Source organism: Salvelinus sp. IW2-2015, linkage group LG2 (genome assembly GCF_002910315.2).
Source record: "Salvelinus sp. IW2-2015 linkage group LG2, ASM291031v2, whole genome shotgun sequence".
In the NCBI taxonomy this organism is placed as follows: Eukaryota; Metazoa; Chordata; class Actinopteri; order Salmoniformes; family Salmonidae; genus Salvelinus; species Salvelinus sp. IW2-2015.
The window spans coordinates 19,788,453-19,813,821 of record NC_036839.1 but is presented as its reverse complement, the minus strand read 5'-3'; the positions used below and the strand labels follow the sequence as shown (position 1 = coordinate 19,813,821).

Here is a 25,369-nt window from a genome sequence, read left to right as displayed (position 1 = left end):
TTCCATCCCTCTTAATCTTGAACCATTCCAGTGTCCTTCATCCGTTAATTCCAAAGTTAATTTAATGAATCTCTTTGTCCTCCCTCCCTTGACATTTGACTAAGACACAACAGAGGGGTTTGGCCCTCCTCTCTGTTACCAGATGTAGAAGCAGACCTACCAGAAGTTTAAAAATATATAAAATAATTTAAGCGCCACTCTCCATTCATGGGTTTTCCAGTTACCACAGCCACAAACTCAGAAATTACGAAAACAAAAATGTGCTTTTTGGTCTTAATTTAAAGTTGGGGTTAGGCATAAGGTCGTAGAAATAGACCGGGTTTATGACTTTGTGGCTGTGGTAACTAGTGATGACAATCCATGTGCTGCCAGTGCTGTGTTTCGCCCTGAGGGAACATCACGAAGTTGTTGCATCAGCCACAAGTTTCTGAACATGAGTTATGTGCTTTTTAGTTCACCAGATGTTCAGCACATGTTGTGCCAGCCTTCCAGGTATTTCTGAATTACATAATGGACCGTTAAGTAACTGTATTATTACCTTATCTTGAGGTATCCGACTTAATCAGCCACAATGATAATGACTCTTTTGTTCGTTTTTTACTATGGACATTTGCTAGCTTCTTTTCACCTCTGAACACATCTTGCTTGTCCTCTCCTCTGAGAGCATGGTAGGGAATACCGACAAATAGAGGGCGCTGTTCACGTGGTAATGTTGACGTCTCCACGAGGGAGAAAGGGGCGGACTACTACTTCATCAAATGACAGAGGCAGCTGATTGGTTTAGCGTCTCGTATATAAACCCCCTGTGTTCGTCGCTTTGCGCGATCAACAGTAGTTTACCGGTGTGTATAGGATGTTGCTGACAATATCGACAGTAGTGTACCGGTGAATAGAGGACGCAGCTAACAATATCACAGGACAGTAGTGATTGTTATGGGGAGCTGATTTTGGTGCGGAGCTTATCTATAGACATCAGAAAAACCAATGAAGGATACAGGATCTGGTCAAAAGCTTTCACCGAAATCCGAGATGGATCCTAACCAGAGCGTGAAGTGTAAAATCGTTGTCGTTGGGGACAGTCAGTGTGGAAAAACTGCTCTACTTCACGTCTTTGCAAAAGATTGCTTTCCAGAGGTAAGACTAGTGTTGTATGTCTTTTGGATGAGTTAACTAATTTGCGTGTTTTGTGCCATTTACGAGTCGTTACCCGAGGGGTAGTGTTGGAAAATGATATCTTCTGAACTTTTGTGCACTTTTACGCACAGACCAAGTGATTCAAATTGACTGGTTGCAGAGAGATTAAATTACGATGGATAATGTTAGTGTTTTGAGTACAGCTCATCTTGGTATATTGGATAACGTTTATGATCAACATAATGATGTTTTGCAAATTCTTTATTTTATAGAACTATGTCCCAACGGTGTTTGAGAACTACACAGCCAGTTTTGAAATCGACACGCAAAGAATAGAACTCAGTCTCTGGGACACTTCAGGTGAGAACTTTTTGAATGATATTATTTTAATGTCTATTTAATCACTACAGCATTCTATCCTGAACAAAAATATAAAGGCAACCACTTCAACGATTTTACTGAGTTACAGTTCATATGAGGTAATCTGTCAATTAAAATAAATAAATTAGGACCTCATCTATGGATTTCACATGACTGGGAATAAAGATGCATTTGTTGGTTAGATGTCTTTAAAAAAAATTGCCTTCACAATTCAATTTGCCAATAGATCAAATGCAATTGTGTTTAACTTATGCCTGCCCATGCCATAAACCCACAGCCACCATGGGGCACTCTGTTCACAATGTTGACATCAACAAGCCATACATGTATATTTAACTAGGCAAGTCAGTTAAGAACAAGTTCTTGTTTAGAATGAAGGCCTAACCCGGTCCCGTGTGGCTCAGTTGGTAGAGCATGGCGCTTGCAACGCCAGGGTTGTGGGTTCATTCCCCACGGGGGGACCAGGATGAATATGTATGAACTTTCCAATTTGTAAGTCGCTCTGGATAAGAGCGTCTGCTAAATGACTTAAATGTAAATGTAATGACGCTGGGCCAATTGTGCACCGCCCTATGGGACTCCCAATCATGTCTGGATGTGATACAGCCTGGATTCAAACCAGGGACTGTAGTGACACCCCTTGCACTGAGATGCAGTGCCTTAGACTGCTGCGCTACTCGGGAGGCCAAATGGTCTGCGGTTGTGAGGTCGGTTGGATGTTTTCTAAACTGACATTGGAAGCGGCTTATGGTAGAGGAATACAATTTGAATTCTGGCCACTTCTCTGATGGACATTCCTGCAGCCAACATGCCTGCAGTCAGCAATTACACCATCCCGCAACTTGAGATCTCAAGCGTTGTGACATTTTAGTGGCCTTTTATTGTCCTAAGGACAAGGTGCACCTGAATAAGAGCAAACTCTTTAGTCAGCTTCTTGATATGCCACCTGTAAGGTGGCTGGATTATCTTGGCAAAGGAGAAATGCTTACTAACAGGGATGTAAACAAATGTTTAATTTGTTGAAATTAAGCATTTTGAGCATATGGAAAACTTCTGGGATCTTTTATTTCAGCTCATGAAACATGGGACCAACACTTTGCATGTTGCGTTTATATTTTTGTAACACTGCACTACAGGGCTACTAACACTGCACTACAGGGCCCGAATGTGGAATATGGACTGGCACGATGGAATGTGAGCATTGCCATGAATTAGAGTAAACATTTCTTCACCACATTTTAAAAGCTTGTAAAAAATCAGACTGTGTGCGTAGCTTAATCTTAATTTGACTGGTCGTCAATACATTAAACTAGCCCAGTAGGTGGCAAGGAATATCCAGAGTTTAATCTGACACTGCATCCTTGGAATGTTATGGACCACTCTAGCGTGAGGATGTGTTGAACACATTCAAATTGAGATGACTGAATTTCTCTAGTTGGCTTTGAATGACGGAAAGGCCAGGAGTTGAGGTAGTTTGGCTTGGGAATGCAGTGGAGGGGGCATTGTTACAGCCAACAAGAAACAAAGACAAACAGGCCTGGAACTCTTCATCAGTGCCTCACACCTGCTTTTGACTGTCACTTCCTCAACGTCGCTCCTCCGTAGGTAGGGTACTGGTCTTCCATTGCCGAACATGTAGCACCCACCTGGGTGATGCTCGTGAAAGCGCACAAATTGGCAGTTCAGAACAGTCCCTGAGCCTCCTCTGCCATCTCTGGACACGGCATGCAGTCCTTGTTGTATTTATTCCGAACAGCTTCAACTGAAAAACATGGGCTGCGTTATTTAAGTCCAAACAGTCATCTAGCTAGCTTTAATATGTAAGCCAAAAATAGACTTTCCATCAAAATTCTTGAAATCTGAGTCAAGACCACAAGATGTAATTGATCAAACCCCAGAGCAGTAAAATGCCAAAAAGGTAAAAAGCAATGCTTAACACTTCAAAATAACAGTCTGCAATATTTACAGAGCTATCTAGGTGACCTTGTGGTGCCATGGCAACCACTGATTCAGTGTGCAGTGTCCACATCCTCTCTCCACTCAGATACGTAACAGATTAAGGCATTCAGTGGAGGCACCAGCTAAGAAAAGATGAAGAAATGGTTATTAAATAAACACTCTCAAAATGTATATGTAACATCTTTGTTTTTTAAAATCATAATTTAGAGCCTTTACTGCAGTAGCGGTGCATGGATAAATGAACTGGGGAAGCCAGAAAAGCCATATTACAACCTGTTTTGTGATAATTGCATTGTTTGCTCCATGGCATATGAACTAACAGGCCATGTGACTATATGCTGAGAGACAGTGGCAGAATAAATTCAAACTTTTGTTTTATCACGACTGGAGAGAGACTGTCTGAAATCCACAAAGAATATTGCATGTAACAACCATTTAGATGACCTACAGCATGGTCAAGCCAGTTATTGTTTTGGACATTTGTAGACCGCTAAACAATTATTGATTTAGAACCACAGTTGCAAAGAAAATATTGTATGAGATGCCTCCACTATTCCAGCACCATTTCAACTTCAACATCAAATCACTCATGCTTAGTCTAATACAGTGACAACTAAAAGGTGCCAAAATAATTGTCCAATCAACGTAAGCTAAATGTGGCTTTCCATGGTTTTGATTTCTCTGTGTGCGTGTGTTCCTGCAAGTAGAAAAAACATGTTGCCTCACCCTACTTGTAGAGAAAAGCCAATGCCGTCCTCTTTAATGTTGAGGAAACGGTCTGTCAATCTGTCACACATTACACGATTTCATTTTTTTCTGTGTTCTAGGCTACCTGGATAAAATGCTTGCTCGCTAGCCTAATTTCCATTTAATGGGCAACACTGCCTGGATAACATTAGCCTTCTACATCTAGGTACAATGCCATCAAAATATTCAGTCCCCTTGACTTTTATTACCTTTGGTTACGTTACATCCTTATCAATTTAAAAAAAAAAAAAATTTTCTCAGCCATCTACACAGAATACCCCATAATGACAAAGCGAAAACAGGTATTTGTGTGGATCTCATTCCTCATTTACATAAGTATTCAGACCCTTTGCTATAATACTCGAAATTGAGCTGCGGTGCATCCTGTTTCTATTGATCATCCTTGATGTTTCTTCAACTTGAATGAAGTCCACCTGTGCTAAATTCAATTGATTGGACATGAGTTGGAAAGGCGCACACCTGTCTATATGGTCTCAGTTGACAGTGCAGGTCAGAGCAAAAAAAAAGCCATTAGGTCTAAGGAATTGTCCGTAGAGCTCCGAGACAAGATTGTGTTGAGGCACAGATCTGGAGAAGGGACCTAAAGGATTCTCAGACCCTGAGAAACAAGATTGAACTCTTTGGCATGAATGCCAATTGTCACGTCTGGAGGAAGCCTGGCATCATCCCTACGGTTAAGCGTGGTGGTAGCATGCTGTGGGGATATTTTTTAGCGGCCGGGACTGGGAGACTAGTCAGGATCGAAGGAAAGATGAACGGAGCAAAGTACCAAGGGTTCCTTCACGAAAACCTGCTCCAGAGTGTTCAGGACCTCACTGGGGTGACGGTTCACCTTCCAACAGGACAATGACCCTAAGCGCACAGACAAGGCAGGATTGGCTTCGGGACAAGTCTGAATGTCCTTGAGTGGCCCAGCCAGAGCCCGAACTCGATCGAACATCTCTGGAGAAACCTTAAAATGGCTGTGTTGCTACACTCCCCATCCAACCTGACAGCTTGAGAGGATCTGCAAAGAAAGGGAGAAACTCTCCAAATACACATATACGAAGCTTGTTGTGACATGCCCAAGAACATTCAATTCAACAAAGTACTGAGTAAAGGGTCTGAATACTTATGTAGATACATTTTTGCAAGTGTATTAAAAAAATACAAAAGCCAGTTTGCTTTGTCATTATGGGGGTATTGTGTGTAGATTGAGGGGGGGAAACTACTTAATCAATTTTAGAATAAGGCTGTAATGTAACAATGTTGACGTCAAGGTCTGAATACTCTCAATGGATTGTACATGTTGAACTTCCATCCTCTCAGGCCAGTGGCATAATGTATGAATTAATGGTTGGCTCAGTCACCATTTTATAGTCATATTCCAGTACAGAGAATTAATCCCTGCAAGTTCCCTGTCTGGAAACTTGCAGGTGCCTTGGTGGAGGAGTGGGGTAACATCTCACAGCAAGAACTGGCAAATCTGATGCAGTCCACGAGGTGGAGATGCACTGCAGTACTTAATGCAGCTGGTGGCCACACCAGATACTGACTTTTGATTTTGACCCCCCCTTTGTTCAGGGACACATTATTCAATTTCTGTTAGTCACATGTCTGTGGAACTTGTTCAGTTTGTCTCAGTTGAATCTTATGTTCATACAAATATTTACACATGTTAAGTTTGCTGAAAATAAATGCAGTTGACAGTGAGGACGATCCTTGCCGTCATCTTACCCAACATAGATAATGTGATGTTTGAGTTGTGATTTCCCCCCCCCACCATTTCTGTCTAGACTGTGCATAATAATAAAATGTCAAATTTTAAACTGAAGCATTTAATATCCAATGCTTTATTTGTATCACTTATTTAAAACTGTCCGTGAATGGCTGCAAAATACTTAGCCTCATAAATAATTAAGACACCAGATTTCAAAGATGTGATTTGTACTGGGAAGAAGTGTAATAATAAAATAAGTGGGGAATAACAGTTCTTGCAAACAAGCGCACTAATTACCCTATTTTAGCCGCTTAAGAATTAGAATTGTTCCACTGATCAGACTAAAAGTAAATAGATCAGGTAACTATCTGCCCCTACACCCTAACCAAATAGAATTTTCTATTTCTCCCCGCTGTCATTTTTTTACATTTGCGTGTCAATCTGTTTTGACAATTTTTTTCGTAGTTACAAATCAGATGACCTTACCAAGCGTCCCTGTTTGGAACTAGTAGGTCTGTCTGCTGCCTTCATTGTCACAGCCTAAATGCCAATCCCCAAAAGAGGGGACTAATGCAAGTGTGGCTTAAATTGACTTTAGTACAATGCTGACAAAAGGCTGCATTCTGCAATGGGAAGAGTAATAGCAACCTAATTTTGTTGACAACATTGTACATTAAACTGCGCTAACCATGCTGCTCTTTAGTTTCATAAACTCTCAGCTCCACTCATCTTAAGAGGCGTTTCTTGAAACCATGCTTCCAATCCCCTTGATTCCTTACATAACTAAACCAATTATACTTCAATGTGCTGTGGCAAGACGGGACAATGATAGTGGTTTCAACTGGGAGATTAAACTGCGGAAACTGATTTCAAATCGATTTGGCGCACAGTTGAAAAGTTAACATGCTGACAATATAATGGACTAATTAAACATGGTACTTTTCAATGTGTGCTGTGAGGGGGGGGTCAAATGCGAGTCTCACAGCCAATGCGTGAGTTGGCAGCTCTGCATCACCTGGGTTGTCACTATACTGTATATCAATGGCTCTGGGCCTAGCTATTAGTATGTAGAGCAGATGGTTGTGCAGGTTTCTCCACTGTCTGGGTTGTCTAGCAGCCTCCAGCTCACCCCTACACTGTTCCAGTCTGTACATATTGAATTGGGTCATGTTTGGTATGAACCCATCTTCTCACCCTGTGCTATGAATGTGACTAGATCACTACAGTGGACGTGTCCATAATACCCATAAGACCTAGCGGTCAAACACGGAAATTGTTCCAATTGTTTCCCCACCATTTTATCATTTGTGGATTTTAGAAAAACTTCAAATAAGGGCTGTGTTTTGTGTTTACCCTAGTGAGACGTTTTGCCTTTTGAATATATTCGGCTCTGTTTAATCACAGATTCGAAAATGCTAATTAGCATCAAAGTACAGGTCATGCCAGACTACAAATCCCTGCAAGCTCCTGCACGTCTTCTCTAGCTTTGCTGTCAACTAGCTAGCTACCTTGATCCAAAACGAAAGGTGTATTGAGAATGTAATTACTGTTCCATATTTTATTTAACTAATTTGTTTTTATGCATGTTGTCTTGTACAGAGTACTATCCTAGTAGCTGTCAGATATTTATAATGTGCCATGAATACGAGGCTAGTTCTTGCAAGGAAGCTAGCTACCTACCTAGATATTAGAAACCTACCCTTATTTTTACCAGATCCTTTTCTGTTTCAGCCGGTGGATGCTATTTAATCCCTTATTTCTGCCAACTATATGAACAAGGTGAAGTCTACTTCAATTAATTAGAATGCAGTACTGTATTCAAGCAATTCAGAACTAACTTTGACATGTTCAAAGCCAGATTAACTCATTGCAGAACGTATCCATAATCATGAATGAATGAATAAGCACATTTATTTGACAAATACACCTGGTCACCCATCAATCACGTCAAACACCTGAACGCCAACATTTTACATTGTTTACTAGTTTGATTTCTTTAAAACAATGCATACACAACATCTTCATTTTAAGTAAACATTACATTATTTAATCAGTGTCATTAACCTGGGACAGAGCACCATACGGCCCATTATTTCTGAGGGCACATTGTTCTGCTTCTCCATTTTAGGAGTTTGACCAGCAATAACACAATGTAGAACAGCATATTGTGATTTTGGGTGGGTGTGTTAAATGGCAACAGGATGCGTAAGGTAGGTTTTATATAAAATACTAAAACTCCAGCTGAATGAGATTAATCAAGGAAGCCATGCCTAAAAGCAACTATATCAACACCCATGTCACTGTAACAGGTCCATGTTGCTGCTGCATTCAGTCTGAGCCCGAATAGGGACAGCATTACAATGGGGGGGGGGGGGAAATCTCACAAACATAACACTTTTACGTGTTACTGAGTCTAGATGTTATCAAATCAGGAGAACAAGTGAAGGAAACAGCATAGGGAAAATGGGTGAAGGTAGGTTTTATAGAGAAGATGGCGAGGGCCGAAGTTGTGTGAACAATGGGGCATAAACTGCGTAGTGTGGAATAAGGGGTAGCTAGAGCTTGTTGGCCATGGAATAAACATAAAATGGGGTGCTTCTGCACCCACTTTAGGATGTTACAAATATCCAGCCCCATGTCCAGTCGTTCTCGGAGTGTGTCCCTTGACATCATTCCATCTCAGTTACAGCATTCAAATTGTGCTCATCCGGTGTCTGAATCACAACATTTTAAGACTGAGCGATCACAGCATTTCTACAATTTTGATCCATAAACAAAACATAAGCATTGAGGACAGCTTATTTAAAAATGTTTGGGATAACGTGGTGGTTTCCACTGTCTACTGTGAATGATGGAAGAATCCTACCCCAGCTGTAGGTCCATTTCAGTGTGTGTGGTCACTTAGGCCTGCACATCGACCAGTAGAGACTTGGGATGCGTTCTCTCAAAGTGCTGCTTGAATGTCTTCGGGTCTGCATCTATAACGGTTAAGTACCTAATGGCGGAAGATGATCTGTGGCTTAGGTTGACTTCAAAGTTGACACATTATAAACTAAGCAATACGATGCCACAAACTACTACACACACACTACATGACCAAAGGTATGTGGACACCTGCTTGTCGAACGTCTCATTCCAAAGTCATGGGCATTTATTAAGTTGGTCTCCTCCCTTCGCTGTAACAGCCTCTACTTTTCTGAGAAGGCTTTCCACTAAATATTGGGACATTGCTGCAGGGAATTGCCTCCATTCAGCCACAAGCATTAGTGAGGTCAGGCACTGATGCTGGGCGATTAGGCATGGCTCGCAGTCGGAGTTCCAATTCATCCCAGAGGTGTTTGATGGGATTGAGGTCAGGGCTCTGTGCAGGCCAGTTAAGTTCTTTCTGTATGGACCTTGCTTTGTGCACAAGGGCGTTGTCATGCTGACACAGGAAAGGGCCTTCGCTAAACAGTTGCCACGAAGATGGAACCACAGAATTGTCTAGAATGTCATTGTATGCTGTAGCGTTAAGATTTCCCTTCACTTGAACTAAGGGGCCAAGCCCAAACCATGAAAAACAGCCCCAGACCATTATTCCACCTATCTTCCATCAAACTTTACAGTTGGCACTATGCATTGGGGTAGGTAGCATTCTTCTGGCATCCACCAAACCCAGATTTGTTCAGACTGCCAGATGATGAAGCGTGATCACGATTTCCACTGCTCCAATAGTGGTGTGGTGTGCGTTACATCACTCCAGCTGACGCTTGGCATGGTGGCGTTAGGCTATTGCAGCTGTTCGGTCATGGAAACCCATTTCATGAAGCTCCTGACGAACAATTCTTGTGCTGACGTGGCTTTGAGGCAGTTTGGCTTCCAGAGGACAGACTTTTACACGCTTCAGAACTCGGGTCTCGTTCTGTGAGCTTGTGGCCTACCGCTGAGCCGTTGTCGCTCCTAGACATTTCCACTTCACAATGACAGCACTTAGTTGATCGGGCAGCTCTAGCAGGGCAGAAATTTGATGAGCTGATTTGTTGGAAAGGTGACATCCTATGACGGCGCCACATGAAAGTCACTGAGCTCTTCAATAAGGCCATTCTACTGCCAATGTTTGTTTATGGAGACTGCATGGCTGTGTGCTTAGGGTTGTTATCCTGTTGAAGTTGAACCTTCMCCCCAGTCGGAGAACCTGCTCCAGAGGACTCCGGACTCCATCGATCTCTCTATACTTTGCTTTGTTCATTTTTCCATCAATCCTGAAAAACATCCCCACAGCATGATGCTGCCACCACCATGCTTCACCGTAGGTATAGTGCAGGTTTCCTCCAGATGTGACGCTTGGTATTCAGGCCAAAAGTTCAATCTTGCTAACATCAGACCAGAATATTTATTTTTATGGTCAGAACCCTTTAGGTGCCTCTTGGCAAACTCGAAGGCTGTCATATGGCTTCTGCCTGGCTACTCTTCCATAAAGGTCTGATTGGTGGAGTGCTGCAGAGATGGTGGTCCTTATGCAAGGTTCTCTATCTCCACAGAGGAGCTCTGTCAGTGACCGCTGGCTTCTTGGTCACCTCTAACCAAGGCCCTTCTCCCCGATTGCTCAGTTTTGCTGGGRGGCCAGCTCTAGGAAGAGTCATGGTGGTTCCAAGCTTCTTATGGAGGCCACTGTTCTTGGCCCTTATAGCTGCAGATCTGTTCCTCGCCACAATCCTGTCCCTGGTTTTTCTCTGACATGCACCGTCAAATGTGGGGCCTTAGACATGTGTGTGCCTTTCCAAATCATGTCCAATCAATTGAATTTACCACAGGTGGTTTCTACAAGTTGTAGAAACCTCTCCGGGATGATCAATGAAAACAGGATGCACCGGAGTTCAATTTTGAGTCTCATAGCAAAGAGTTTGGATACTTATTTACATAACTATTCTGTTTTATAATTTCCAAATATGTCTAAACCGTGTGTGGGGGGGGGGGGGAATAAGGCTGTAACAAAATGAGTCAAGGGGTCTGAATACTTTCCGAATACACTGTCTTTTCCAGACATTCTGAAAGYTAAAAATGTATTTCTGTATGTTTTTAAAATGTATCTTTTCCAGGACAATGAAATACCTTATTTTCCCAACATTGAAATCGGGATTATTTTCTGTTCTGAATGTGAAACTTCATACTTTTTAAAGACTTCAGTTTTGGCCAAATCAAGGCTGGACTGGACAAAATCTGAACCGCACGTAGACGTCTAGGATTGGTTCAGATTTGGTCTGGTCCGGACCAAAAACCAATGTCCGTGTATGTGGAAATCAAGGCTGGTCCGAACTGCACCAAAAAGGCATCTGTCATTCTGGGCTTACTGAGGTGTTGCCTGAAGTTTAATTTTATGAATGCCCGTCTGTGGTCAGCCTACAGTTTTATAAAACACTCAACAAACATCTGGACAGGACCAGAAAGATTGAAACCACTGACAATGAGGTGAAACTCCTGGACAAGTTSTGATTATCCATCTTACTTTGACCTGTCCTGTTTTTAGGATAACATGACAGCACTATTTGATTTATTGGGCACCATTTAGGTTAGTCTATTTGATTGGAGAAACCTGCACAATGTAAAGTGTCAGTCATTACATTGTCATTTATCTCCAGCCTGTAGGCTACATACTCTTTCTACCACATCCTATATTTTCTAGACGATTTACTGCTGTTGGAGAGATGCAGCGACGCAAAATATGTTGCGCCTTTGACAGTGGTCATTGCTTTTCACAGGTTGGCATCAACGCTCCCCTAAAAAGCCCTTACAGCCACTGGTTGGTTGAGAGTCATTGTTCTGAGCAGAATTGTGATGTTTTACGTGTTGGAGGTGCGTTGGTCTGTTTAGCTCAGAAAATGCTGCCCTTTTGTCAGTCTGCCACCATAGGCAGCTGCCTAATGAGCATGCCGGCCGTGCACAGGGCAGGTGTGGACCAGCGCTGCCTTGGTTGCAGTCTTCTGGTTCGCAGCTCCTTAGCAGCTGCCGTCATGGCATCAGTTAAGTTCAACTTCAAATTGAGAGTAGGATGTGTTATCAATACCCCCTCAATTCTATCGTGTGCATACCAATTAATATAAAACCCACCATAGCAGGTAGGACTAAATGAGGTTACATAATCTTGCCTACTAGCTATAATAATAATGTGCTTGTACAGAGGGTAACAGCAAACCTATCAATGTTCTCCTGCAGTAATGTAAGCACAGTTGACTCAAGAGGATGCTAATCAGTCCATCTCTGAAACCTCTCAAAGCAAGACTAAAATAATACAGCTAGCTAGGGTAGCTACAAGTCAAGTAGTACTTGAAGTAGGCTACCTACCCCTCACCAACAGACACATTATCAGCTTCACAGACACATTATCAGCTTCACCATCTGTTAATTAGCTAGTTAACGTGCAAGCTACAGTGGTTCCTCCTTTAAAAGTTGCGAGCTTACACCGGGACTTAGAGGTACRCAGCTTCATTGCTTCAGACCACCACAAGGGGAGGTTAGCGCTCATGCATTTGGGTCCCAAGGTTTTTATGACAATCATATCGAGTGGTTCCAATGATGAATTTGATGCGGAGCCATCTCTCCCTTGTGGCTTTCTTCAGCAAAGATGGCTGACCAAAACATTACGGGGAGGTAAATGTAAGTAGTTATATCGAGTCAAGCAAAAAATGTTAATGTGGAGGCAAACGATTGTGCATATTTTGTCAGTTAATTTACGGGGGGAAAAAGTAATCTGTCATATCCAATACCAGGTGTATCAAATTCCATTCTGTGACTGGTGTCCTGTGTCTGAATGTATGTATTAAAATTATACACTTCAACAGTGTACTGCTCCTGGGACATCYATGATTACACATTGTAACTATGCAATAGACTAGAAACATGATTTTGTAATTCATATATGTATGAACAGTACATCCTGCCAGCACGCCCACAAGTGTCCTGAACGACGTGTTGAAGAGAGCGAGGAATGAGATGGGTGTAACAATCCCGGCTATTTGCTCAGACCTGCATAATAATATAATGAAACAAGCAGGGAGCAGGTTTTGACCAGTGGTTGATTTAATGTAGGCCTAATGTTTAGATACTGGTATGGTAGCCTACTGTACCTGTTCATTTTCCTGGCCTTTCGAGTTCAGTGTAAAACAGGCATCTGATAGTGTTTTTCCGAGTAGCACTGTCCGTGACAAATCCCCAAGTCTACCAGTATTTTTGAATTGTCTCCAGCAGATTTTTCCCTTATCTGCTCACTTAAATGAATAGAAATCATGGTGCTATAATATAATCAAAGTGAGGGCAATCTGCTGTATACTTATTGTAACCTGAAAGTCACGCCTTTCCTCACCCCGCCCAAAACTCCACCCTTAACAGTTACTATTTAAAAAAACTAGCTCTTAATAAAAAAAATCAGATTGTGACCAAAGGGAACAGACAAAATMGACATTGTTTTCATCAAGCCAGCTTCTTTCTATGGTGCTACCCGTTCCAGGGTTAGGACTGTAACCACCAGAGGACTTGAAAATYAGCCGGAGCTGAGAGGATCACCGAAAGGTATTTTGGTTTCAGAGCATTTTATATTAAAAGAGGCTATATGCRTTATCAGTGTAGGCATACTGTATATTAAACTCTATAATTATGTACTAAAAACGTGAATGTGTTTTTGCAGAGCTTACAACCATCTGGAGAACCGTGGACAAAGGGCTGGACAACAGGCCGCACCGGGAAAAAAACGCATGGTTGCCAAGAAAGCTGTTAAGCTAGATTCTTAACATGCGTGTTCGAGTCACTTTTAATTCTTAATTGATCTACCGTTTCTATCATAGGCCACTGTAATGGATGGGGGCTCAGGGCGGTACCATTCTGCTCATCTGAAGGCGCTCATGGGTGAGATTCAAACTTTGAAGATCGAGTCATTGAAAGCAGAAAGAGAAATTCTGASGGCAGAGATACGGGTGACAGCTGAGGCATTGGTCTAGAGCCAGGCGGTATTGGCGGAGAGTCACTCCTCGTTAGCGGAGAGTTAGGTGACGGAAGCGTTGAAAAGGGTGAGGAAGGAGATGGCGTCACAATCCATGCCAGGCACACCTGTGAGCTCGAACTCCACCTCCGACAGGCAGTCAACCTGCGTGGTGGGTTTGTCAGGCCGTTGGTTCACRCTGACATTTCCATTCCTCTTCTGACAACAGAACTTGACCAACTGCACAGCAAGGGCCGCCCGGACCATTATGCTGTTCTGCTATTCCAAGGATGTGTAACCGAAGAGATACCACGAGTGGGCACAGAATACAAACTGGGATGGATCCCGAGGCAAATGTGGCTTACCAGTGAACCTCTGGGTGTTCATCATTAATACTGCGTCTCAGACATTTCTGTCCATGCAACCTGAAATCATTAAAGACTGCGTTAATGAGTACTTGAGGTCACCGAGAAAGTCTGGACGTGGCCTGCTCTCCCTTATGGGAAAGTGCCTAATTCCTTACATGTTTACTTACAGTATGTACTATATTCTATGTTTACTTGTCACTGCACAGTAGCCTAGAAACAAATGCAGGTGGCTTATCTTCTAAATGCTTTATTATCCATATGTAAAAGCATATAATGTACTGCATTTCTTCATCAGCATCATGCTTTTGTTAATAAAATGATAAATACACTTTCAAAATGTCCATAACGAATGACTTGTATGCTATGATATTCTTGATGTGTCGAGACTGAATATAAACAAGTGATGCCTGCTTTATTGCCTTTTTCTCGCTCACTCTAGGTTAAATAAAAACAATCTCAAATATGATTACTTTTTAAATTGATTATTACTTTAGAATTATATCAAAGCCCCAGGATCTGAGAATATCTAACGGAAAATGCCCCTTAGAGGATTGGAGGACTCTAAATTAGTATCTACAGTGGGGCAAAAAAGTATTTAGTCAGCCACCAATTGTGCAAGTTCTCCCACTTAAAAAGATGAGAGGCCTGTAATTTTCTTCATAGGTACACTTCAACTATGACAGACAAAATGAGGGGGAAAAAATCCAGAATCACATTGTAGGATTTTTAATGAATTTATTTGCAAATTATGGTGGAAAGTAAGTATTTGGTCAATAACAAAAGTTTATCTCAATACTTTGTTATATACCCTTTGTTGGCAATGACAGAGGTCAAATGTTTTCTGTAAGTCTTCACAAGGTTTTCGCACACTGTTGCTGGTATTTTGGCCCATTCCACCATGCAGATCTCRTCTAGAGCAGTGATGTTTTGGGGCTGTTGCTGGGTAACACAGACTTTCAACTCCCGAAGATTTTCTATGGGTTTGAGATCTGGAGACTGGCTAGGCCACTCCAGGACCTTGAAATGCTTCTTACGAAGCCACTCCTTCGTTGCCCGGGCGGTGTGTTTGGGATCATTGTCATGCTGAAAGACCCAGCCACGTTTCATCTTCAATGCCCTTGCTGATGGAAGGTTTTCACTCAATCTCACGATACATGGCCCCATTCATTCTTTCCTTTACACGGATCAGTCGTCCTGGTCCCTTGCAGAAAAACAGCCCCAAAGCATGATGTTTCCACCCCCATGCTTCACAGTAGGTATGGTGTTCTTTGGATGCAACTCAGCATTCTTTGTGAGTATGACATTCTCCCAATCTTCTTCTGGATCATCCAAATGCTCTCTAGCAAACTTCAGACGGGCCTGGACATGTACTGGCTTAAGCAGGGGACACTTCTGGCACTGCAGGATTTGAGTCCCTGGCGCGTAGTGTGTTACTGATGGTAGGCTTTGTTACTTTGGTCCCAGCTCTGCAGGTCATTCACTAGGTCCCCCCGTGTGGTTCTGGGATTTTTGCTCACCGTTTTGTTGATCATTTTGACCCCACGGGGTGAGATCTTGCGTGGAGCCCCAGATCGAGGGAGATTATCAGTGGTCTTGTATGTCTTCCATTTCCTAATAATTGCTCCACAGTTGATTTCTTCAAACCAAGCTGCTTACCTATTGCAGATTCAGTCTTCCCAGCCTGGTGCAGGTCTACAATTTTGTTTCTGGTGTCCTTTGACAGCTCTTTTGTCTTGGCCATAGTGGAGTTTGGAGTGTGACTGTTTGAGGTTGTGGACAGTCTTTTATACTGATAACAAGTTCAAACAGGTGCCATTATAACAGGTAACGAGTGGAGGACAGAGGAGCCTCTTTAAAGAAGAATTACAGTCTGTGAGAGCCAGAAACTCTTGTTTGTAGGTGACCAAATACTTATTTTCCACATAATTTGCAAATAAATCATTAAAAATCCTACAATGTGATTTTCTGGATTTTTTTTTTCTCTCATTTTGTCTGTCATAGTTGAAGTGTACCTATGATGAAAATACAGGCCTCATCTTTTTAAGTGGAGAACTTGCACAATTGGTGGCTGACTAAATACTTTTTTGCCCATTGTATGAATTGGTTGGCGGAGAGTCACATCATTGAAATATTATAGGCGAAATGAGTCTCACTCGTGTTGAGTAATGTCTAATTCTGTAGTAGACATCACAACTATGAAATAACACATATGGACTCACATTGTACAGCGCCATATTTTCTGTTCCATTGTAGCAAACCCAGAGGGTTTTTCATGGAATAGAAACACCATCAAATTAATTAAGCACGTACCAAGTTTGGACACCTACTCATTCCAGGATTTTTCTTTTTTACAATTTTCTACATTGTAAATAATAGTGAAGACATCACAACTATGAAAACGCATGGAATCGGTTAAGAACACATTCTTATTTACAAGTACAGCCTTCTTCCTCCCCAACTGGGATTTAAACCCTGGTCTCCCACTTGCCCCGCGTTCTGTAGTACCGACATGGCCTGCTCTCCCTTATGTAAGGAATTAGGCGCCATCCCATGTTTACTACAATATTTATTGTAAACTGCACAGTAGCCTTTTAAACACATTTCGCAAATAAAATGYTACTCTTTCAAAATGCAGATGTTGATTTAGTTATGGATTCATAACGAATTACTATGGGAATAAATATCACTGATTTAACGAAATATTGGCACAAAGTTGTCTAATGAAGCCAAATTTAGAATCCTCCGATCCTGTAGCCTACTCCTGACGTCACGTTGTACAGCGCCATAGAAACGCTGAGGATTTCCTTTTTCTCTGAATAGAAACACCATAATATTAAGCCAAATTTCTTAAWCCCATATACTTTGTTATTACAAAGGTTTTAAATTCTCTGGTAATGCCAATACGGAATACTTTCAAATGCTTCTCAAAGATGCCCTCTGGTGGTCAAACTAGAAATAACAGAAAAAATGGCTGAGAATTAAACTACGTGCCATGGGGCGGTGTGGCAAGTAGCCTAGTGGTTAGAGCGTTGGACTAGTAACCGAAAGGTTGCAAGATCGAATCCCCGAGCTGAATAAGGTAAAAATGTCGTTCTGCCTCTGTTCTCAGGCCATCATTGAAAATAAGAATTTGTTCTTAACTGACTTGCCTATTTAAATAAAGGTAAAATAGAAATGCTGCAGCAGCACGCAAGGTGTGCCGCTGTATGACGCAACTTTTAAAGGAGGAACCACTGTAGACTGATGGTTTATAAAAGCCAAAGAGAACTAAACCCATTTTTATGAATTTCTTGTGATTAAATGGCTAGTCATCTAACCAGGCTAATGAATGTTGCTAACATGAGCTCGCTAGCTAGATAACAAGCATTTTCAATTTAACTTCGGGTCCTTTCCTTCAATTCTGTAAATTCTTCCAAGGAGCCGAGAGAATTTAGCCATTTTAATGTACTTAATTCTGCAAATCTTCCCATGGAGTTGACAATGTTGCAGTGTAAACATTTCCTGCAATTTGACGCATGTTATCATGGCTAATTCTGTGTTTTGCTCAAACATAACAATCAATTGAGGCCCCTGGGCATGTGCCCGGTCAATAATTCAGCCATGCCAAAAGTACTTGTAAATTCATTGTTTTATTCATTGGTTTAATCGTTTTTAGCTTTTATTTTGGAGATTTCTAGTTCTCAAATTGTATTATAATTAATATATAGGTAAATGTATATTTTCTACAAACTTAGGATTTGGTTTAAGTTTACACTGAAAGGGTTTTTCCATGAGTACAGGGGGAACACTTCTTTAGTACTATGGGTTTTGTTTAGGTGCTCATTACAAACTGTATTTTTTTTAAGGTGGCTCCTTAGCCCCCCACAGACATCCACCCCATTGTTTCATGTAGATGCCCCAGGCTGGTCATTTACTTATTGGCGGATGAGGTCCGAGGCAGTGCCTGAGGGGTAGGCAAGGAGAGAACTGTTTGTTCAGGTAAGGTATAGCACATAGTGTCTGTCAATGCTCCCACTTGCTTGCAGCTTCTTGAGGTCTCTGAAGAAATGGACCACTTTTTAGGCCTGTCGGTCTTCCTGTCTTAGGTGTCTTTTTTTTATTGTGACTTCATTGTTTTGGTAGTTAAGCCCTTGACTGATGTGGCTGGACTGCCCTCTGCTATAGTGGCACTGGCAGATCTCATGCATCTCGGTTGAGAGATTTTGAGCTGCATGCCATTCACAAGACTACATTTTAATCCTCACAAAGACCCCATTGTTCACAATGCAGAGTTATAAAAAAAAAAAAGTAAAGCTTGTTTTGAAAACTGTATTTTGAGCAAAACATTCTCACATTTTGAGTTTGAAACCAGACTGGAGTTGATTCAATGCACCAACAGTTTTTCATCAATGATTTAGTTACTTGTCCAGTCTCTCGGATTTGTTTTGAATATGTAAAACAAGGCAGTTCCACGTGGAAGCCAAGAATATGGTGGGGTTCTTTTAGAGGTATTCCCACAGTGAAAGATGTCTCCATATCACCGGTCAAGGACAAAGTTACCTTTAGTGTTTTAGAGTTCCCTGGAGACCACTCTCACCGTTTTTGAAAACAAGTCCTCTGTCTGTAGATTCATGTACAGTTTCATTCTAGTGGTCTGGGGGGGGGAAAGGTCATCCATGCTCTCTATTCTGTATCCAGTTACACAGACTGCACTGTAGCCCTTGATCTTATTCCCTGAAGTACATGGGATATGAAACAAATGATGATGTCGCTGTCCTTTGTGGTGGTCTGGGGGGGGGGGGTGGGGGGCGGGCAGTGGTTCTGTTTTGAGCTGGTCCCTGCTCTCATCAGGAATGGGTAGAATAAAAATGTCCCCTTGTCTCTGTGCTTGTCAGACGCATTGTGGTAGCCTGTCTTTTATGGACTCCAACTGGGATCTCCTTTTAAGCCCTCAGCATAGTTCCATCAGAATGGCTCCTTCAGTCTGATAGCATTTTTTAAAATTCACAGTAGGGGGTAGAGGGATGGGTGTGGGTGTCTGGCTGGCTCTGGGGCCTGAACAAGGCCTTAAGGCTGCAGTGAAATGGGGCAAATGAGCTGTCTGTCAGTCCATCGGCATGGCTTTCCTTTTCCTGGGCTCCTGTATAATGGTCTGGATCCCCAAAGTGACTGCTAGTCGATTCTGTAGCAGAATCGTAAAAAAGCAGTACCTTCTCTGGGCTCCTCCCCTTTCCTGGTGTCATCACTACGCTGGTTGTCTGTGTTCAATTGACTGAGGAAAGTCTCCAGGAGGCAATGTATACTCTTTGGCGACTATGTACTGTTAAATATTTGTCTTCATTCTCTACCTGGTCCCAGTCCCATAGTTCAGTGGGTCAGAATGTTTAAAGCCAGAGAAGGGCTGCTAGTCGTCGCTCAGTTTCAGCTTGGTCAGACCGATCCACACAGACCATTTAAAGTTTTACAAAAGCAAACCTTAATCACTGGACTAGAGCGGCCCACCAGGCATAGATCAAATGCATAACAAGAAGCTTATGAACTTTGCCSACAAGACATGAGAAATTATATTTGTCTTGTCAGTGTAGATTTGGTCATGGAAACTTGAAAGCAATGGGAGATTGGTCAAACACCACCATATGCTGGCGTAGTTCTTAGGCCTACTCGGTACAAACAAGCTCTTCCCTTCGTCTCCAAAATAAGATTTTGGCATTACTTGCTGTTCTGGGAAATTTAAGTTTAAATTGGATGTAACATTCCGACCATGTGTTTTCCATGAAACATGAGGATATCATTAGTGTACAAACTTTTTTTTGTCTTTTTTTTTTTTTTTTTTGTATCAAGTTTAGAAATCATGTTTGAGGGGGAGAAAAGCTATCAATGCATGAAATTATTTAATCTACATTCCTTTTCAGAATAAGGCTTCACTCCTACCCCCCCCATCGCTGGGAACCATTCCTTGAGCTGTCCTCGTTGAATACCGAAATGTCAGTGTAGCTGTTTAACCCCCCCCCCCCCCCCAGTCTCAAAGGAATATCAGACTATCTGGAAATAAAAAAACTTTTCCTGGCATAGCATTCCGAAGGTGGAAGCGCAGATGTTCCGCTGTCAGTCATGAGACTGCAAATGTGTTGGGTATGATAGTGATAGTTAGTCAGCACATGCTCTGTGTGCTTTTCCAAATTCAGTTTGTGAAATCTCATGCATCTTGCTTTTTACATGTCGTTAATCAGATGCATAGTTTACGAGATTAGCATACCACCTCCTTTCTTGACTTTGGCGACTAATCCGGACAATTATATTAGCATGCGCTGTGCAATAGAATTTAGGAAATTAAAATGCATGTGGAAAGATGCTTCAAAGACTTGCTAAAAATATATCATACCAAAATTAAAACTCAAATTAGATTGAATCCAAGCTGCTCCTAATCACAGTTGCCCAGCCGCATACTATGTAGCAAGACAGTCAAGTGATTGACACTGTGTGGGATATGTGATGTACAGCAGTGACCTGGGACTGGAGTGACAAATTAGTTTCTTAAAGTAATCTGAGAAACTCCCCTCTATCTGCTCCATATTACAGATGTCTCCTGTCCTAATTCTGACTGTGGGTTCTGGGCTGGGTATGAATGGAGGGCAGGGAGCGCGCAGGCCCACGGGCAGTGCATCTGAAATGACACAAGCGTAATAATTTATGGATGTGCTGGCTCACAGTGAAATGGTGTTAGGAAGGATTTTTGCTTTCCCTGGGTTGTTCTAACATTTACAGTAAAATCTGTTGGGTACTAAATACATTTGAGTTATCTGAGCTAAACTAATGTTAGTTGATGTAAGGAATAGTGCAGAGCTGGGATGTGATTTCTTACAGTTCTTTATTTGGCCTAATTTGCAATTTTTTGACCAGGTTTTTACTATTGTGTTTTTGCAGGATCTCCGTACTATGACAATGTGCGACCACTCTCCTATCCAGACTCTGATGCAGTCCTCATCTGTTTTGATATCAGCAGACCAGACACCCTGGACAGTGTACTGAAGAAGGTGAGCATTTCATATGTCCTGTAAGTTTCTTCTGATTTGCCCCTGAATTAAGTGACCTGTCCCACAGGCATTTTCACTCTGTCCTCTTGACCCTCTTGGAAAAGGCTTGTTTGTGTTGCTGGGTGAAGTGGCTTGTGAAAAACCTCACTGATGAAAATTACTGCACTGGGCACATGAGTCTGAGAAGTAGTCCAACAGGCCTTGTTCACGTGTGGTATCCCAGGCATTGCTACTCTGGGTCTCGGGGCCCTTTGACCTMTGATGACACAGGGCTCGGTATTGTGCCAGCTGAGAGAAGTTTGGTCCAGTGAGTGGGAGTGATACCTCCTTTGGAGAGAACATAATCACCAGGCTAGGCCCCAGTATCTCGACCACACACTGATCAGACTGGGCATTGTTGTGGGGGAAATGAGAGAGCTGGAGGCCAGTTGTTCAAGGCACAGAATAAGCCTGGGAAAGTGGAAGAGGATGTTTTCCATTACTTAAATTGTGCGATACAGAGCTGGCATTGTCAGTGACTGTTTTCAAAGATGACAGCATGATATGAAGAGAATGTGTGGGTGGTTGACTCTCTGGAAAAACTCCAGTGCCCATTAATGCAGCCCTTTTTGACTATTTTGGGCCCAAATCTTAACTTGAGGTCCGGGTGCATAACTTTATTTTATTTTATCGTCAATGCGGAAGTCGAGATTTGCGTGCATAACTCTTATGTTTGTATGTCTGACACTGAATATTAACCAAACCTGTAAAAGCGCATGTGTACTAGAAGTGTTACTGATTTCTCTTTTTTCTGAATTGTTTTCTCTATAGTGGCGAGTAGAGATCCAGGAGTTTTGTCCCAACACCAAGATTCTGCTGGTGGGATGCAAGTCAGACCTCCGCACAGACCTCACCACACTGGTGGAACTGTCCAATCACAGACAGACACCCGTGTCATATGATCAGGTAGGTGGTACATGCATTTTGCTCGTACTTTAACACTCACTATGATGATGTGGACATAAGTTATTTGAATTATTGGTCTAGTACTATATGCCTTAATGTGGTATTATGAAATATGGTACCTCTAAACCTCAACAGCTATGAATACCAATAAGACTGATCTCCTAGTGATATTCTCTCTCAGGGCTCCAACATGGCCAAGCAGATCAGTGCTCCCTACATCGAGTGTTCATCCCTGCAGTCTGAGAACAGTGTCAGAGACATCTTCCACGTGGCCACGCTGGCCTGCGTCAACAAGAGCAACAAGAACGTCAAACGCAACAAATCCTCCAGGGGCACCAAGAGGATCTCGCACATGCCCAGTAGGCCCGAACTCACCGCTGTCACATCAGACCTGCGGAAAGACAAGGCCAAGAGCTGTACAATAATGTGATTGGTTGGGGTAGGGAGACTGACTGTGGACTGTGGGAGGAGCAGGCAGGTGATGGGGACTGGACACTTTGCATAGAGCCCCTCCCCCTCGACTCACACGCAAAGCAGTGAAGGCGAGTTAGCGCTGCACTTTAAATCAGCTTCTCCACTGGTTTGTATTGACGCAAAACGTACAAACTTACATCAAGCTGCCCTAGTCTGCGCCATAGAACTTCACCAGGGAGACTGAAGGAAACCGGACACTGGAGCCCATCTGAGGCTTCAGAATTGGGTTTTGGTTTATTTTTAAGGCCAAGATGGTCAACAACCCTTTGACATAAACTACAAGAAAGAGATGGAAGACATGCTGAATTCTGTTGGTCCTCTCAAGCTATCTTTACCCCAGGGAATAATGTTTTTGGTRCAGTAAATTACATCATAACCTTTTGGTCTGGGATCTGGACAGGAAAAGAGCTAAAGTGGTATCAGGTTTTAATTTTATCTTCGGAAAGATATGAGAAGTGGTATGGTGGTGGATTCACCACTGAGTGACAAGATTGTTGTTTAGAAGCGAGAGACTGCCGCTGTGTTCTGCTACAGTAAAATGGATCAAGAAGACAAATGGATCTCTTGCACTGGCCCCTGGGTCTGGCACTTACAGACAAAGAAGTTACTGAAGGACAGAAACACTGTTTTGTTCTCATTGCCCATCTTCTCCCCCTTTCTCTTTTGTTACTGCCTTTATGAGTTTGCCAAATGGGATGTTTGTTATAAGCTGTTGCACACTGTTACGAAAGATCTGAAAGCCTTTTTACTATGTTTTGCTCCTTTGCATATCATTTTAGCTCTGTTTTTAAACCTCAGCATAGTCTGAACCCTTTGTTTTTCTGTTTTGTCATTTACAACCAAATAGCTTGACAGAGCGTTGAAATCGCTCACAAAGTAGCTGTCTGGCAACGACTGATGTGATAAGCTGTGTAACGACCATGACCAATGATTTTGAAGGATGTGCTATAGTATCTCTGAGGACATATCCTACACCCCTGCTCTTCTGTCACTGGGATGACTTCAGCTGTGCTGCCCGTAACTCTTGCGATGCCAGGGCCTCAGTACATGTGGTGCACAGTGCACACCCATGCCAAGCTTAATTAAGGGCTTAAACATGGCCAGTGCTGAGCAAGCCACTGAGCTTCGGTTATCAACCCAGAAGACCATTGCACAGATCTTTTCAAGGATGTCCTCGGCTATGCAATGTGAGTTATCACACTCCAAGAAGGACAATGGTCTGTAAAGACAAGTCTAGTTATCAATGTTTGCTGGTTCAAGACCTGTACAGTGCTGTTATTGATTTCTGTGTGGAGCGCTAGGGCAGGCTACATATTACTCACACTGTTCATCTCTGGTACAGATGCACCACATTCGTAGCCTACTCTTGATTCGAATACAACTGTTATTTGATAATGAATGTGACCAGTACACTGGGGCAGTAGGTTAAGTAGAACTAGCCCGTAGCTATAGCTCATGGTGGCAGGTAACCTAGCGGTTAAGAGCGTTGGGCCAGTAACCGAAAGGTCGTTGGTTCGACTCCCCAAGGTGGGAAAAAATCTGCCGTTCTGCCCTTGAGCAAGACCGTTAACCCCCAACAACTGTTCCCCAGGCGCAGATGTGGATGTCGATTTAAGGCAGCCGCCCCCCACACCTCTCTGAGGGGTTTGGTTCAATGCAGAAGATGCATGATTGTTGAATGCGTGTGGTATCCCCCTTTCTCTCCACCCTCTCCAAGCAGTTGCTGTTAAACTAGATTTACTTCTTTCACATCTAACAGTTACAATTTCAGTCTTCAGTTGTCTCCGCAGCATAGTAAGTACTTGGGTGTTGTTGGTGTTGAAGTCTGTTGAGCTGATTTCAGAATAGCCCCCCAAGGCAGTATATCAGCTAMAGGGTGTAGCCTTAGCTCTCGGTATGAAAAAATTGTAAATTAAAGTTCAGAATGTGTTAGCTGTAGAAAATCAACCTTTTTTAAAATGTTTAGTCCATTTGTATGTATGATGTTTCGACAGTATTTATTGAAGTTATATATTTTCCCTTTTGAAAATAAAGTTCAATGTACAGTACAACGTCTTGAGACTTAATCTTGACATGGGTATTTTGTCAAACTGTTTGGAATACCACTGTCTGGAAATCATAGCAGAACACATTATGAACCATTTGTTTTGCTACATCCTACTCAGACTCCTTGCAGTAAAATAATCGCTTGGGATGATTTAATATTCAATTAAATGTCTTATCCCTCTGGCACATTAATCTGTGAACATCATGACATGGTAARCACATTTCTATTCCTGACTAGAGGGCTGCTTGATTAAATTAGTGTTTTCTCATCTACATGGCCAGCTTGCATTTTGTCACCGTGCTTAAATCTTTATTCAATACAGTAGGATTGCTTTCACTCACCATGAACAACATGGAGGAAAGACTGTTCCGGTTAGATTGGTCAGGCATTCCACTATGCTGTATCAATCTGCTTCTAGATTGTGTATAATTGTTCTACCATTTGCATTTCTACAAGATTGTAGGTTAGGAGACTATTCCATCAATGTCCCAGCAAACATACACAGAACATGGTTGCCATGTTCTCAGAATATAATATTTTACTGTGACCATTATCACCCTCTAAACGTAACTTATGGTCAGTATCTGACAACTTTCACTGCAAGTGGACTGAGACGAGACTGCCTGAAAT

At 42.3% G+C, this 25,369-nt stretch overlaps 1 protein-coding gene across 1 annotated transcript; it reads left to right on the top strand.

The window, feature by feature from the left end:
- Positions 1 to 828: 828 nt before the first annotated feature.
- On the top strand, positions 829 to 25,009 carry LOC111976449 (rho-related GTP-binding protein RhoE). Its single transcript, XM_024005287.2, has 5 exons — positions 829 to 1,134; positions 1,407 to 1,494; positions 21,164 to 21,273; positions 22,084 to 22,218; positions 22,400 to 25,009. Exons 1-5 carry the CDS (start codon positions 985 to 987, stop codon positions 22,646 to 22,648), a joined length of 732 nt encoding a protein of 243 aa, XP_023861055.1. The 5' UTR covers positions 829 to 984; the 3' UTR covers positions 22,649 to 25,009.
- The last annotated feature ends 360 nt before the right edge of the window (positions 25,010 to 25,369 follow it).

What these genes read in the sequence shown, in the direction of transcription:
- LOC111976449 (XM_024005287.2), top strand. Translation starts at nt 985, where the DNA reads ATGAAGGATACAGGATCTGGTCAAAAGCTTTCACCGAAATCCGAGATG. An exon ending in TGGACAGTGTACTGAAGAAG is followed by an intron (nt 21,274 to 22,083) that starts GTGAGCATTTCA and finishes TTTTCTCTATAG; the next exon opens with TGGCGAGTAGAGATCCAGGA. An exon ending in CACCCGTGTCATATGATCAG is followed by an intron (nt 22,219 to 22,399) that starts GTAGGTGGTACA and finishes ATTCTCTCTCAG; the next exon opens with GGCTCCAACATGGCCAAGCA.